Source organism: Kryptolebias marmoratus, linkage group LG18 (assembly GCF_001649575.2).
Source record: "Kryptolebias marmoratus isolate JLee-2015 linkage group LG18, ASM164957v2, whole genome shotgun sequence".
Taxonomy (NCBI): domain Eukaryota; kingdom Metazoa; phylum Chordata; class Actinopteri; order Cyprinodontiformes; family Rivulidae; genus Kryptolebias; species Kryptolebias marmoratus.
Genome location: NC_051447.1, coordinates 10382959 through 10397300, shown reverse-complemented (window position 1 = coordinate 10397300; position 14342 = coordinate 10382959). Strand labels below are relative to the sequence as shown.

The 14342-nt window shown below is 42.5% G+C and overlaps 2 protein-coding genes across 10 annotated transcripts in view; one reads left to right on the top strand and one right to left on the bottom strand.

The window, feature by feature from the left end:
- The window catches only part of LOC108233258 (proline rich transmembrane protein 4), a 21572-nt gene extending 13671 nt beyond the window's left edge, over positions 1-7901 (top strand). Inside the window, exon 4 of the mRNA XM_017411591.3 lies at positions 4533-7901. Within this exon, the coding sequence (XP_017267080.1) occupies positions 4533-6583 (2051 nt within the window). The 3' untranslated portion in view covers positions 6584-7901. The remainder of the gene's footprint in view (positions 1-4532) is intronic.
- Positions 7282-14342, bottom strand: part of impdh1b (IMP (inosine 5'-monophosphate) dehydrogenase 1b) — a 24024-nt gene continuing 16963 nt past the window's right edge. For 7 of the 9 annotated variants that reach the window (XM_037981304.1, XM_025004963.2, XM_037981303.1 and 4 more), the window contains 13 exons: positions 13394-13495; positions 13222-13296; positions 13028-13033; positions 12618-12824; positions 12449-12536; positions 12171-12370; positions 11472-11562; positions 11249-11344; positions 10637-10780; positions 10326-10470; positions 10104-10247; positions 9885-9968; positions 7282-9139 (listed from right to left, as the gene is read on the bottom strand). In XM_037981304.1, coding sequence (XP_037837232.1) covers positions 9118-9139; positions 9885-9968; positions 10104-10247; positions 10326-10470; positions 10637-10780; positions 11249-11344; positions 11472-11562; positions 12171-12370; positions 12449-12536; positions 12618-12824; positions 13028-13033; positions 13222-13296; positions 13394-13495 — 1404 coding nt within the window. In that variant the 3' untranslated portion in view covers positions 7282-9117. The remainder of the gene's footprint in view (positions 9140-9884; positions 9969-10103; positions 10248-10325; positions 10471-10636; positions 10781-11248; positions 11345-11471; positions 11563-12170; positions 12371-12448; positions 12537-12617; positions 12825-13027; positions 13034-13221; positions 13297-13393; positions 13496-14342) is intronic. The other 2 variants (XM_017411595.3, XM_037981302.1) reach the window with 1 other exon arrangement.

The window sequence follows — 14342 nt, the reverse complement described above, 5'->3', positions numbered from 1 at the left end:
GACAAATCATCACTTGTCTGATGAAAGTAGTCACACCGAACTTCTACCGGGCAGCAACAACAGAGCTCTTTAAGATGAAGACTTGCTGCAGTTTTTTGTCAATAAAGTGTTTTTATTTTTTTTCTTTTGGAAACCAGTCATGGCAGAGGTGCACAATTTATGTTTTAATAATAAATAGATCTTTATAGCTGCTTCATCTTGTCTTCCACATGTGAGGGAAGCAAAAAAACAACAAAGAGAGCTGAACTACCAGATGTAATTTGGCTCGCATAAAATAAAAATGTCTCCTAACCAAAGTAGTCCAGACTCCTCTGCATCTGAAACTAATGAATCAAATCATGTGATTTAAAATGTCATTCAAGCATCAAATCTACAGACATGAATAATAGGGAGATTGGTCTCATGGGATAAAGAGACGGCAAATTATCCCATAAAACAAATCCTTTTTAAGGCTTTGTTTGTTATACAGTCTACAGTTGTTGTTTTTTTTAATTAGCTCTCTAACGCTTTAATTTTAATAGCGTCTCATTGAAATATTCATTTTGATGGATTAATACCTAACGCCTGCAGAATGGGGGCACACAAAAACACGGATTTAGTGGAAGGAAGGTTCTAAATTGTGCCTTCAAACAAACAACATAAAAAGACTAAAACCAACTTCCTGTTTTTTTAAACTCATTTAAACTTGGATTCTTAGGCCAGAGCCTGTTGCCTGTTGCAAAATGTTCCAAGGACCGGGGAACGGCTTTTGACGAAACGCTCAGAAAGTAATCACTGGGTGTGCATCTACAACTCATTAACTTCTGGAGTCAACCCAAATCAAGACGAATACCACAATTCATCAACATTAGGCAACACAAAAATGTCTCTAACTCAGTGAATTTTACCGATACTGACCTCAAATTTACTGTGGCAGTGGCTGACAGTCACCCTCGACACAAACGCCGAGCGTTAACACAAAACTGCTTTTTGTTCATTTTACTCTGCACGTTGCTCAAATATTTGCAGTTCGATCACATATTTTGCTTCTTTCTGGTCAGATACGTTTCTTAAGAGCCGCAGTTGGCCCAGTTCACAGGAGCAGATGTAACCTACATTACCTCACCCAGATTAGCAAATGATGTGAAGCGACTCTTAAAAATGGACCTGTCAAATTTTCCATGAGCCGATGATGAAAACGCTGTCATCATCAGCCTGTGCCCCCTAAGTTTTGACTGAAGGTAAAAAAAAATAATAATTTTTTAATCGTTTCCTGAACACACATTGATAATTATTAAACAGAATCCCAACAGCGGGCCTTTTGGCACCACGTAAACTGTTTAAAAAGCAATTTCACAATCCCCCACTTGCAAGCCGCTCCTCCTCGAAATGTGTAATCTGACTTCCCCTTAGTGATCGTGTTTAATTGCTTTTTCAGAGGTGCACCTAATTGAAAATAAAGGCAATCAGATTAAAACTACACCGGGCCGTCAGTTTCATGATGCAGAATCGACTTGCAGACGATTAAAAGGAACAGTGCTGGTTTCTTCACTCCTCGTACTATCAAAATAAAGCTTCCCTTTCATTACTTCAGTCCAGGTTGGGTGCCTCCAGTGAGACATTTCAGGGGTTTAAAGCAGCGCTGACAGAAATTAAAACATGCCCATGTGCATTTAAACAGATTTTTTGCATACCCTGCAATAAGCCTTCATCATCACCTGCCACAGAAAGCTGGAGGCAAACAATGTCTTTACTTTCAGGTGCCTGTTAGCAAAATATCTCATGAACCACTGGACAAATTTTAATAAAACTTGCAGAAACTGATCAATGGTTGTAACACCTACAATTGAATAACGTTCAGATTTAATGAAAATTTAAGATGGCCACAACAACCAAATGACTTAAGAAAATACAAAAATGTCTCTAATTTAGTCAGTTTTATAGATTTTGGGCTAAGATTTGGCGTGGTAGAAGCTGAGAGACATATACCGAGTGAAATCAGCATTCCTTCAAGCAATGCTCGGCTTTTAATTATTTGGAATGAACTTCGAATGAAAGTTGAACTTTCAAACTTAGCGGATTATATTATTGTATGCCATTAATGCTCATAACCTCACGGTCCACGTGTTAGTCTGCTGTATGTTCACTTCAGATGTGTTTACTGTCCATAGCACTCGAGACTCGTGACCACAGGAACGTGTCAGATGACCCGAGCTACACGTAGTGCAGCCGCCATCACATAGGCCCCGTCTCAAGCGAGCAGACAGATCAGATGTGACACCAGCTGACATGAGCGTTTTGGGTTTTTTTTTTTTTTTTTCCCAAAGAAAAGAACAAGAAACATAACCCTAATTCCACACGTGTCACTGTTTCCACTCTCTGGCGTTTGAGTCATTGCCTGTGTTGGAAGGTAAACAAATCATGCTGGACCCGACCTGCTTTATCAGCAGCCTCAGCATTCAAAAGGTTCACAGCTGTGCGTTTGTTTTACACTCCAGTCACATTTCCCACACAGCTACTGGGATGTTATGATAAATGATGTGGCTGGAGTAACCATACTTTTTTTTTTTTCCTAGCATTATAGCTTCATGGCATTACCAATAGCTGCCCATCTTAAGTGCTTTGCAAATGTGACAAATACAAAAAGGAGTGTTTTTTTTTTTTCCTATTTAAGTCGTCAGACTCAATTAAAAAGCAATGCATCAGCGCAAAAACAAAGCCACTGAAGAACATCCATCACCGTTTTCCCTCTTCTCTGTGAAGTAAAACTGCTGTGTCACACAAGCAGCTCGTCCCGAGGTCACACTTTCCCAAAGCTTGACAGAGGTTAGCAAAACAAGCAAGAGAAACGATCGGGACGAACTGCAGGCAACGAGCGGCGACGTCCTCGAACGCTTCTGCAAATTTCCCAGCTCTCATGAGGATCTGTGGCAGAGAGGGAGCACGGCCTTCCCCCACTGAGGGTTACTGAAATGTCAGCAGTGCAAATGAATGGAAGTGCACAAACACATAGCCTAGAAATGGCTACATAGACAAAAAAATATTGTGCAACACATGCAAAAATTCAATTCTTTTTTATCTCAACAATATAGCTGAGATCACCATTGCCCACCACCTGTGGCTCCAGAACCAACCATAGAAAGCACGGCAGAAATAGTGGATTGTGTCATATGTTTTAAAAAAAGAAACTCTCCAAGTTTAGGACGAGCAGACCCATCTTATGGGAGTTGCCCCTCATTTAAAAAGGCATGTGTTAAAAAGATATCAACAGAAGCAGGAGGCTAGAAGTTGGTGGGATGAGAAACACGAGAACACGACTTGAAAACACAAGACAAGAAAAGGGAACTCGAAAATATAAAGCCACAAGAATTCTGTTTTTAGTCAGGCGTAGGAAACAAATTAGACATTTTAAATTTATTCGTAAAGATTAAGGGGTTTTGTGGTGCCGATGTCTGGACATTTATGGCTTTTTAACTTGAACATGACATCACTAACAGATTTAATGCATTTCCCAGGTATTGCTAGACGGGATTCAACCCGTTTTTTCCACCGTTTCAAATGAACTCGTGCAGTTTCGGCTTTTTCTTTGGCGAAGTGCTCCTTTTTAAAATCAGAAAACGTCACTGTGTGAGCAGGAAATTATTGCAACATATTTTACACTTCACTAAACCAGCATGCCATGTGATTAACTGTGCTGTCAGTTTATCCTTGCTGGGTTTTTTTTTCTTTGGTTACCACCAGGCTCTTTTTGGATTAGTTATTGTCTCTGACAGCCTTGCAGCAAAATGACTAATGAGCCTGTGCGTGCAAATCAGACGCCGCTTCTCTCGTCTGTTGCATTGGAAAAGCCAGCATGCGCTCTGTGACGGCGATGGAAAAGGATCAAACGCCGGGACGTGGAGGCAGGAGAGTGACAAACTTCTATTTTTTATTTTTTTCGCCCATCTGTGAGAAACGATGGCGTGTGAAGAGATTTGCACGCAGTCACTGAAATGCAATAACATGTTGCGGGTAAATGAGTTTCGCCGGGCTTCTCTGAGAATGTCACGTAAACGCATATAATATAGACATGGTTACGCCTTAATTCTCAAAGCTAAATGACTTCCTTTGTAATGCTAAAACACATCTAACAATCAGAAAAAAGAAAAAAAAAAAAAACTTTCTTGGAAAGACCAGCTGGCTTATGTAATGCAGGAAAGATCTGTGGTTCTGAGTGGGCTGATCACACACAGACGCCTGCTTTTTTTGGGCCTAGTTCAGTTTGAAGTTGCCTTCTTACAAGCTTTTGCACAGGATTAGCACATTAAAGGACCAGCACTCCTTCAGCATCTTGGATCAGAGCCATTTGAGCATTTCTTAAACGCTTCCACGCATTCTTATTAGTGCCGGCTCGTAAGGGTTGTAAAACAAGATTTTTACAGCCCTTTAAGTCTTGAAGTTGAAGGCTTTTCTTCTTTTTTCTTGTCAATGTCTTACTCTGTAACAATGTTAGTTTTCTCGCCACCAGTGCCGGGTCAGTTTGATCACGATTATGATCTTTCCTTTCCTTGCAGACATTCTCCCTGAATCTCCGTCTGTTCTTCTGTATTCTGAAGACTGGATGTCCAACCAGCCGAACAGCGAGGGCACCCTGCTTCCGGACTGCAATAAAGAACGCTCCGGAATCTGCAACTTTTCCTACACCTGGGATGCCACAACTCCCTCGGGTTTCAAGCCTACGCAAAACAGCACTGCCACAAACCAGTCAAACGGCCCCTTCGTGTACCCAGCTCCACCCATGTTGGTGCCCCTGTACACGGACTGGAACAGCGCCATGGCAGACTGGGGCCTGGCCTGGGAGGCGCACGTTTACGGTGTTGGCTGCGCTTTTGCCATGCTAACGCTGGCCTCGGCACTCAATCTGCTTTGCCTGCCGCTGCGCTGTCCATCAGGATGTGGCTACTTTGCTCTCGTCAGCCTGTTCCTTCTTGCTGCCGGTGGCACCAGGTCGTTTTCTCTCCTGTACGACGCCTACGGCCACCAGGACCGAATACCCTCCACAGAGGCTTCGCTGATGCTCTACGAAGCACCTTTTCCCTGCCTCACCGCCGCCTTCGGTTTGGTTTTTCTCCTCCTCTCAATGCGCTCAAGAATGCAGCTCTCCTACTCGGCCTTCCAGAGACCCTGTTTCCTGGCCTGCCTGGTTGTGTTGCACTTCGCTGCTGCATTCGGCCCGGTGACTTTCCTGAAGCTATACCAGCAAAAGCCTCCCTTGTGCCTCCTTTTGTCGCTCATCTCCCGTGGAGCCTTCGTGGCACTGGCAACGTTTCTGTCTGCTGCCTATTTTGTCTTTTATATCTACGTCCGTGCAGACTCAAAGCACATCTATCACCTGAACAACACATCTCCGACACCTGCCGAGCGCTACAACCGCTGTCCGTTTGCCGAAAGCCGTGACTGGAACCGTGCAGCTGGAACCGTCTGCCTCTCTGCATTGTTTTCTTTAGCATGTGCAAGTCTGCAGTTATATGCAATGCTTAATGCTATGGGTGTGGCAGGCGGAGAGGAGGTTTTCCATCCTTGGCCCTGGTGGGCTTTTCAGTTTAGCTGTAGATTGTGTGAGCTCGGAGTTTGTCTCACCTTAGCCTTGGTGGTCGCACAACCAGTCTTTTGTTCCGACCAGCTTCCGGCTGCTGGAAGCTGTTGGACTGAACTCTTGGCATCCAAGTCACCCATCCTGCCTGGAACCTATCATTGGACCCTTAGCCAGCAAGAAAAGCTCGCCATTGTCGACACCGTTGGGCTCGGAGAGACGGAAAGCCTTCCACTGTACACTCTGATGGATGAGAGGCTTGGGAGCAGCTTGAACGGCCTGGACCTCCTGTACCACAGCAACCGCGCCTTAGCATATCGAGACCTCGACCTGGATTTGGGGATACAGGGTTTAGAAAAACCCGAGGATGGCAGAGGCAGAGAGCCATCGGGAGGATCCTCGTTTACCAGCGACTCCACTACAGACCTGCGGCCACCTTCGCCGATCAACCTGCGCCGTAGCATAGATGAAGCACTCTTCAGCGAGGCCTTGTTCCCCATGAGTCTATTCAGCCCCACTAGGCCTTTTCTCTGCAGTGACATGCCTGTAAACAACCACTGGACGCTTCCAAGCAAAGGGCTCTGTGATCCCCTCTCATCTGAACCTGGTTTTTATCGAACCTCCTCCTGCCAGGAGATGGCCTCTCAACCCCAACCCCCCTGTGCCCAGTCTAAAGGTGGCGAAGACGCTCCGGCATCTTCCTCCATGTGCTCATCCTGCAGTCGCTCTTCACCCGAACGTTGGAGGGGCAGTTCATCCTCCTGCTCCCTCTACCGAACCTCCCTTGGAGGCTCCTCACTCATCCTCTGCCCAAGCCCGGAAAGACATTCAGGGCAACGTCTTCAAGAAGGGGGCACGGGCCATCACGTGGCATCCTCCAACTTGCAGAGGCACTATCAAACTCTGGGAGCTGCCTCACAGGAGAGCTTGGACCTGTCTGCCGAGGCAGATCGATCCGTGCAGGAAGAATTTATCAGTGTTTGCAGACAAATCGATTCGTCAAGCATCTGCAGCGAGACTATAGACTTATAAAGAAAATTGCATCAGCCAGGACCTTAAATGAGTGTCTGTTTTGTGCAGCAGGTTGGCTGGATTTTTCAGTGTGTTTGATAGTGCATGTCAGCTTTATATTCACTTAAAAAAAAGACTATAGCTGCCAAAAAGTTTTGGGACTTTTATTACAATTTCTTTAGTGAATGTTCCTGAGAGTCCAAGTGCCAAGACTGTCAAAAGCCAAGAGATCATTTGTAAATTTTACATGTCTTATAGACGCTATTGAAGTTTGTTACAGCCGAATTAACACTTTACTAGGTGGTGATATCAAGAACGGATTTGTAAAAAAGATTTTTAGAGCATTCCGACATTCCAATAGCTATTACTGTGACTGGATTAAACTCTTCAATACTACTGAAAATATGTCTTTAAAATATATATATTGTAATTAAATCTCATGTTAATTTGGGATTGAAATGATCAAAATATAAGCTCATTTTTCAGTTATGGCACAACAATGCCCTCTACTGGTGAAAAAAAAACATGTTATTTTTCTTCTTTACATCGGCATTCTTTATGACTGACATACTAATTTATTTATGCTGATATAAAATTTTGCTCGACATGTTTAATAAAATGCTTTAACATATTTGGTGTTCCCCTCCCCCCTCCGTTTCTTAAAATGAAATCTTACAATAAGGTTGTGCGACCCTCGTCTAAAAAGACAGCAGCCCAGACACAGTCTTATGCATTTATTCATCTTTAACATATTAAACAGTAAAATCAACTTTCCTTTGAGTGTTTACCTGTAAACATGTCTTGAAGTAATGGTTCTTTAAGTCATCTAAAGAACCTACTAAATACTGAGTTTTTACCCATAAACCTACAAAAAAAAATAATTAAAAATTGACTTTTCTTTACATTTGGTCATCAACTGCTGAGACCGCCACTGTTATGGCAGCTGTTGTGAAGCTGAAATCATACAAGAAAAACAAAACAAAAAGGAAATCTGAGTTGTGCTTTTTGGTTGGACGAAAAGGTCTAGGTACATGATGTTAAGACATTTAAAGAGTTAACCTGTGTAAGTGAGAAAGTGACACAAACAGCAGCCACTTCCATTGAAATATACTTCTCCATATAGTTTCACATACTTTTTCTTGCAATTTAGTCCAGTTTGCAAGCCTTCTGTTAGTAAAAATGAACTCTTTGCAGAAGAAAAAAACAAGCATGTTAGAGGGTGAAAAATATATTTTGGAAAATCAATTAAAACAGTAAAAAAAAAAAAAAAAAATTTCACGGAGCCGTAGTTTGCAGCTTTTGTCTGTGTCAAGGCAAACCTTCGGTGAGGCAAAAAAAATAAAACAACATGTATATAAGTATCTATGCTAGACCGTGAATGCACAGAACAAAGCAGAGACAAGATTACAAGTAAGTTGCTGCAATAGTTTTGGTTTTTAAAGTTACAAAATAAGAAAGTGTCAAAAAGAAGTGTAAATCCACTCGGCAGTATGTTTGCGATTAAAGCAGAGTATAAATACAGCCACGTTTGGCTTAGTGGAAAAAAAAAAAAAAATAACACTAAAAAACCCTTCATTCTCAATTCAAAGCCCCCCAGGTCTATACAGGTTTAATAAAAAGAAATTTGAATTAAAAAAAAAAAAAAAGATTCAAATTACAAAGACATTATTTTCCTTTAGCGTGTTTGATTGATAAATTTAGCTCTTTTTAAACAAAACTGGTCCCTTCCACACGAAACAACACACACTGAGATTGTACACTGGTTGCTTGGCTCAGTATGTCCAAGGGATTAATGATGAACGACTGTTTTCTCCACCGAGCTGATGTGATTAGTAATGGCCAGCACAGAAAGAAAAAAAAAAATGCATGAAACAAAAAAGGTAAACAATATGTGGTGTGACATAAGCAGCCGCTCTTCAAGTAACATACACCTATGACAACATAAAAATACACAAAAAAAAGGATTGCTGTCACAAAATGGCACACTGCTCATGAGTTCACGCGTACCGTCGTGTTTTCCCCGAATATGTACATGTGTTTTAAGAAGTGGGATGAGTTTAGCTTCGAACACAAGTTCGCTGGCAAGTGAGGATCCCAAACAAGCGGAAATGAAACGCTGCTGAACTGCTCCGACAGGACAGACGAGCTCGGCTCACTCCGTCCTGTCCCGTGTCCACGCACGACCCCTGCTTTCGCCCGCTGCTATCAACACACTAAACCGGGGGATGAGGCTGCATACGGAGGATACAGCTGTGTGTGTGTGTGTGATTCCAGAAGAACCCTGATGCGCCGCTTCTTGAGAGCAAAGTTTAACGTGTTCAGAGAGTCCGGTGTCAGTTTTGAAGGTTCTCCGTTTTGCTACGATGCCGCTCTCCTCCCCCCCGCCCCCCTCCAAGTCAGCCGGGGTGAGATAAGTTAAAAGAGCAGGCGTGACGTGTGTGTGGGGGGGGGAGGCAGAGAGGGTGGAGAGGGTGGTGCGGATTTTTTTTGGCAGAAGTGGCGATTTACCATTTGGTCACCATGAGATTGAGCATCGTCTTCACTCTACCAGCCACTTAGTAAAGACGCTTCTCGTAACTGTGGAAAAATAAATAACAACAAAGAAGCTATTTGAATGATAGAAGCCTTGTTTTCTCTTTTAAGTGTGTGAATGCTGAGTCAGGATTCACACCATCGTTTCTCTGTTTAGGGTTTTCCTCTGAATGCTGAACTATCAAACATTTGTGTTATTTTATCATTTCATATAAACCAAAAGGCTCAACTCGATCAGGAATAGTGTGCTATAACTTCTGGTTTTTGGTTAGTTTTATATTTTTCAAAATACTTAAATTTAAAATAACATTTCCCATAGAAATACAATGAGATTATTTCAAATCTGCTTCAGTATACTGGTATTAGTTTTAAATTATTATGTTACTTGAAGCTTTTAGCTGCTGTTTTGCTAATTTTAGCTTACATTCTGCCACCTTTAGCTTAAACATCAGTTTTGTTAACCGTAGCTTCTGTTCTTCTGCGCGTTTCATCCACTTTTCTGCTAGTTTTGACTTCAGCAAATTACTTTCAGCGTCTTCAAAGTCTCAGAATTCACACTGCATTTAGTTTCTGTAGTTTTCTACACAACGTTCATGCTAAATGCTCAGTGCTGATGAAGAAACAGTATTAGCACTAAATTCTTATTTACACTTGTTCTGAAAACAGTTTTGTTCAAAAATAATGAAATGCAAATAGTTCTGAGTGTTTACCTATAGTTACAGCATGTATCAAAATGTCTACATTAACTTTGTGTGGTGGGTTTTATTCATTATTTATATTTTTTACTTACGAGTGGAGTCCATGAACGCCTCCCTCCACCTGTGCAGACATGGTTCTCTTCTCAAACTTCAGCTCCCCAGAGTACATCATGGAACTACAGGAAGATGGAGACCTCGTTAAACAAGATCAAATAGCTTTTGACTGAAAATTCCTTTCTGCACTTAATCAGATAGCACTTTAAATCGCTGATAAATATTAATATTACAGCCAGCATTTGAACGCAGCTCACCGGAGGACAGAGAGACTCTTTGCTCCAATGTCCTGGCAGCCATGCTGGATGCCTGCTATGAGGTAAGGTACAAACTTGTGGATGGAGCCCTTGTCCTGGACTGAGCCAGACACCCCCTGGGCTACCTTCACCTTGTCGCCCTCACTGTGAATAAAAATATCACTCGCTTAATATTCGGCCTTCTTATCACAAACTTTGTAAAATTCATCAGCCTCCACAAACCTGAAATAGCGCTTCTGGCTGCTGGTACTTTTCTCCATGGCATCCAGAGAGCCCATACCCCGGTATTTCTTCAGCCGCACACCGTCTGAGAAGAAGTACTCTCCGGGAGCCTCGGTGGTTGCCGCTAGCAACGAGCCCATCATAACTGGAGCAGGAGATAAGGGAGATTGGGCTTGTTACACAGACCAGCCTCGGCTCTGCTGTACTCTGCTTTATCGTTACAAAGTTCATAACATGCTGTATGAAGTAATAATGAGATGGGCCTTTTCCCAACATCACACAAGTGTGTGTCGCGCTCTGTCGGCTCTCACCAGTCGATGCTCCCAGAGACAGCGCTTTCACCACATGGCCCACAGTCTGAATGCCACCGTCAGCGATGACCGGCACGCCGAAACGCCGCGCGTACTCCGCCACCTTGTACACAGACGTCCCCTGGGGTCGCCCACATGCCATCACTAGGAGACAGAAAGCCGAGCTGATGCGGTTGCCATGGAAACGGAACAAATCCAGGCGATGCGGGCCAGGACTTGGGTCGAAGCTAATCGTGGGAGATAGTTTTGGGTTTCGCTGCAACTCGAGTCATCCGAGATGTTAGGTAAATGCGACCTAGTCTGAACATCAAAAGACTGATCTCCATAGCAACAGAGAACAAGAGGCCTTGGCAAAAATCACCATGACAACTAGGAGTGGTCTCAGGGTGGCCGTTACCGGGATAAACTGATAACCGTTTCTTTTCGCCGCGACTCAATGCGAAGCAGATGAAACTGTAAGACTTGTGTTCATCTACTCCAGGTTTTTTTTTTTCCCTGGTGTTATTTTCAGCCAGCAGCTTTCAGACACGGCGTTATTTGATTTAGCATAGCGCTGCGTGTTTACAAACTTCACGTTTCATTCCCGCATCCACGCTGGCTCTGTTGTTGTACCTTCCTGTGTGATGCAGATGGAGCCGCAGCCCATGCCAACTCTCAGAGCGTCCACACCTGCATCGATCAGATTCTTGGCCTGGGCTGCTGTAACAACTGGTAAAAACAAACATCAATGCTTCATTTTCATCTCAACTGCAAATACATTTGAAGGAAGACTATTACATTATATCATTTTATACTACGAAGTGCTAAAATGTATAATGTATGACATAAAACTCACCATTTCCTCCCACAACTTGTAAGTCTGGATATTTTTGTTTAATATAGCTGATCATGTTGATCTGATACACCGAGTTGCCTTGTGAAGAGTCCTAGAAATGTAAAACAACAATAAAGTGAAATGACAAGACTGCAAAACAAAAGTTCTGACAAACAGAAGGCATTTTGTATACATATTGCATGTGAAGACACTAGAGAAAAACTAGTTATATTTATGGATTTATATTAAAGGACAGTAATCTTGCTAACCTGAAGAGTGTGATATGTTACAAACTCAGTAAAATATAAAATCACCACTCTTGGAGGATTCAGCTGTTTTACTTTGCAATAAAAGATTAAAAACAAATAAAACATCCTCCAAAAGAAGTGATTTCTTATTTTTCCCACCAGAAGGTGTTGACTTTTCTTTTCATCTCCAAAAATCATAGCAGCAATGCAAGTTGATTTTAACATTTTTTTAAGCAGAAAATCAAAATTTTTAATCTCTTTAATCTCTTCCATGATAGTCCAGATAAAATACTGTATTTTTTAAAGAAAAGTGAACATTTGTTTCAGACAGCTCGGCTAAGAATCAGCTGCCAACTGTCCCGCAGACGCACACTATTAAATCCGTGTTATCTTTTTGTCAGTGGAGGTTTTAGAGTCCATTTCAGATTAATTATACTGTCGTGCTTTCATCAACGTCAGGCGCGACACCTACTAGTACGACGACGTCCACTCCAGCCTGCACCAGCAGGTCCAGTCTGTATTTGTCGTCCTCCCTGGTGCCGATGGCCGAGCCACACAGAAGCTGTTTGCGCGAGTCTTTTGAAGCGAGCGGGTAATCTCTGTTCTTCTTTAGATCCGTCCGGGCGATAATGGCCACCAGCTCGTCATTGTCATTCACAATGGGAAGCTTGCCTGGTCGGAGAGGGTGAATGTGAGCTTACAATTTACACGAAAACACGGGAAGCTCCGCTGCTGCATAATTTATCTCACCTTTTTTGCTGCGCTGCAGAATATCATTGGCTTCTTTGAGAGTAACTCCGGCTGGAGCCACCACCAAGTCCTCTCTTTTTGTCATGGCCTGAAAAGTAAAGTGCGATAAAAGTAACTACATTAAATGTTTTAAACTGAAGGAACTGGACGTTCTGTAAAATTTACACACCTCCTCCAGAGGTTTGTCGTGGTCTTTCTCTGAGAGGAAGTCGATATCTCTCGAGGTGACGATCCCCACAAGTTTGCTGCCCATTTTTCCCGTTTCTGTGATGGGAATCCCAGAGAAGCCGTGCCTCACTTTGGCCTCGATGACGTTCCCGACTGTGTGGCGTGGGCTCATCACGACTGGGTCTGTGATAAAGCCCTGCTCAAACCTCTGAGAACCAAGAAAAAAGGAAAAGAAATGGGAATAACGTATTCATAGTGAGCTGTTTTTTGGGTGAGTTAAGCAGAAAGAAGCAGCACAAAGTCAAACTCCACACACAGGAAATTAAAAACAAATGGACAGCAATACACACGCGTAATATGAAAACAGCAAAAACAAGTAGTAAACACACACAACACAAGACAGACAATTACCATAGCCTACATCAAAATATCCAAAAACAAACAAAAAAAGAGATATTTTAGAATCATACAGACAAGAAAAACAAATCCATTCATACATTGACCACCAGGGGACAGTAAACAGTAATTCTAAAATCACTACAACCTGTACAACTATCCACAAACTGTCTGAAAACACTGAGAAATATTCCTAAATATTAGTTTACCTTGACTTTGCGGACTTCATTAGCTTGAAATTCCGGCGTGCAGTTGTGATGAATAAAACCAATGCCTCCCATGAGCTAAATTTGATAAGAAAAGATCATTTTAAAGTTAGAGTCTTAGCATATTGGGGAGGCAAATAACATTGTCTTGCATAAATGTTCAGCATTTTCTCACCGCCATTGCAATCGCCATGGCTGACTCTGTGACGGTGTCCATGGGGGAGGAGATGAGGGGCGTTTTCAGAGTTATCTTCTTGGTCAGAGCTGATGTCAGGTCCTGAAAGACAGAAGGCTTGACATTTCATCTACTGTCCACCAGGAGGCACACTCCACTAAAGAACCATTCAGTGCGTCTTTGTTCTGTCTTGTTGATGTTTCTGAATCTCAAAGCAAATTAATATGACCTTAAACTCACAGAAACCTTGGATTTATCAGCGTTACAAGAGGCCTGCAAATTAAAAACAGATTTTTTTTTTTAAGAAAAAGAAGCCTGAAAGTCTAAAAATTGAACTACGGCTTCTTTCCATTCTTCCTAAACCGAAACATTCAAATGTTTTAGTCAGTTCACTTTTTACTTATCAGCCATTCCCACAAAAGCCAGCAGATTTTGTTTTCTTCCACTGAGTGGGAGACAACGCTGGCATTCCTCACACATGGGAAAGCAGCGAATTACTGCGGTCGAAGCTCCACTCTTTATCTCTAAAACGTAAACCGTGAGCGCTGCTCGCTGCCTTTCTCAGGGTGAAGGTGAGAAGAGTCACCCTTTTTCCCATAAAAAGTACTGCACGTGAAAGACAAGTATGTGAAAAGTGCCGCAAACTCGAAAAATGCCCCTCGGCAACAAAGCACACCCGGCCTGTGGTTGTGTTCCTACATGCCTGTAAAATGTGAAAACTACCAGGTGAAAGAAATAAGCCAACTTAGTCACTTAGTTACCTCTAACATGGCAGGCAAACAAATTTGTTTGTGTCGTGGGTTTTTTTCTTTAATGAAACGGTGCAAAGGTCATTGAAATAACTAGAAACTGACAAAAGCAATAAGAAAAACAAAAGTGCTGAAAATCAATGAAAGAAAATCAGACATAGCTTTGAAACTGCAGTTCAGCAGAACCATTTTAAATAAAC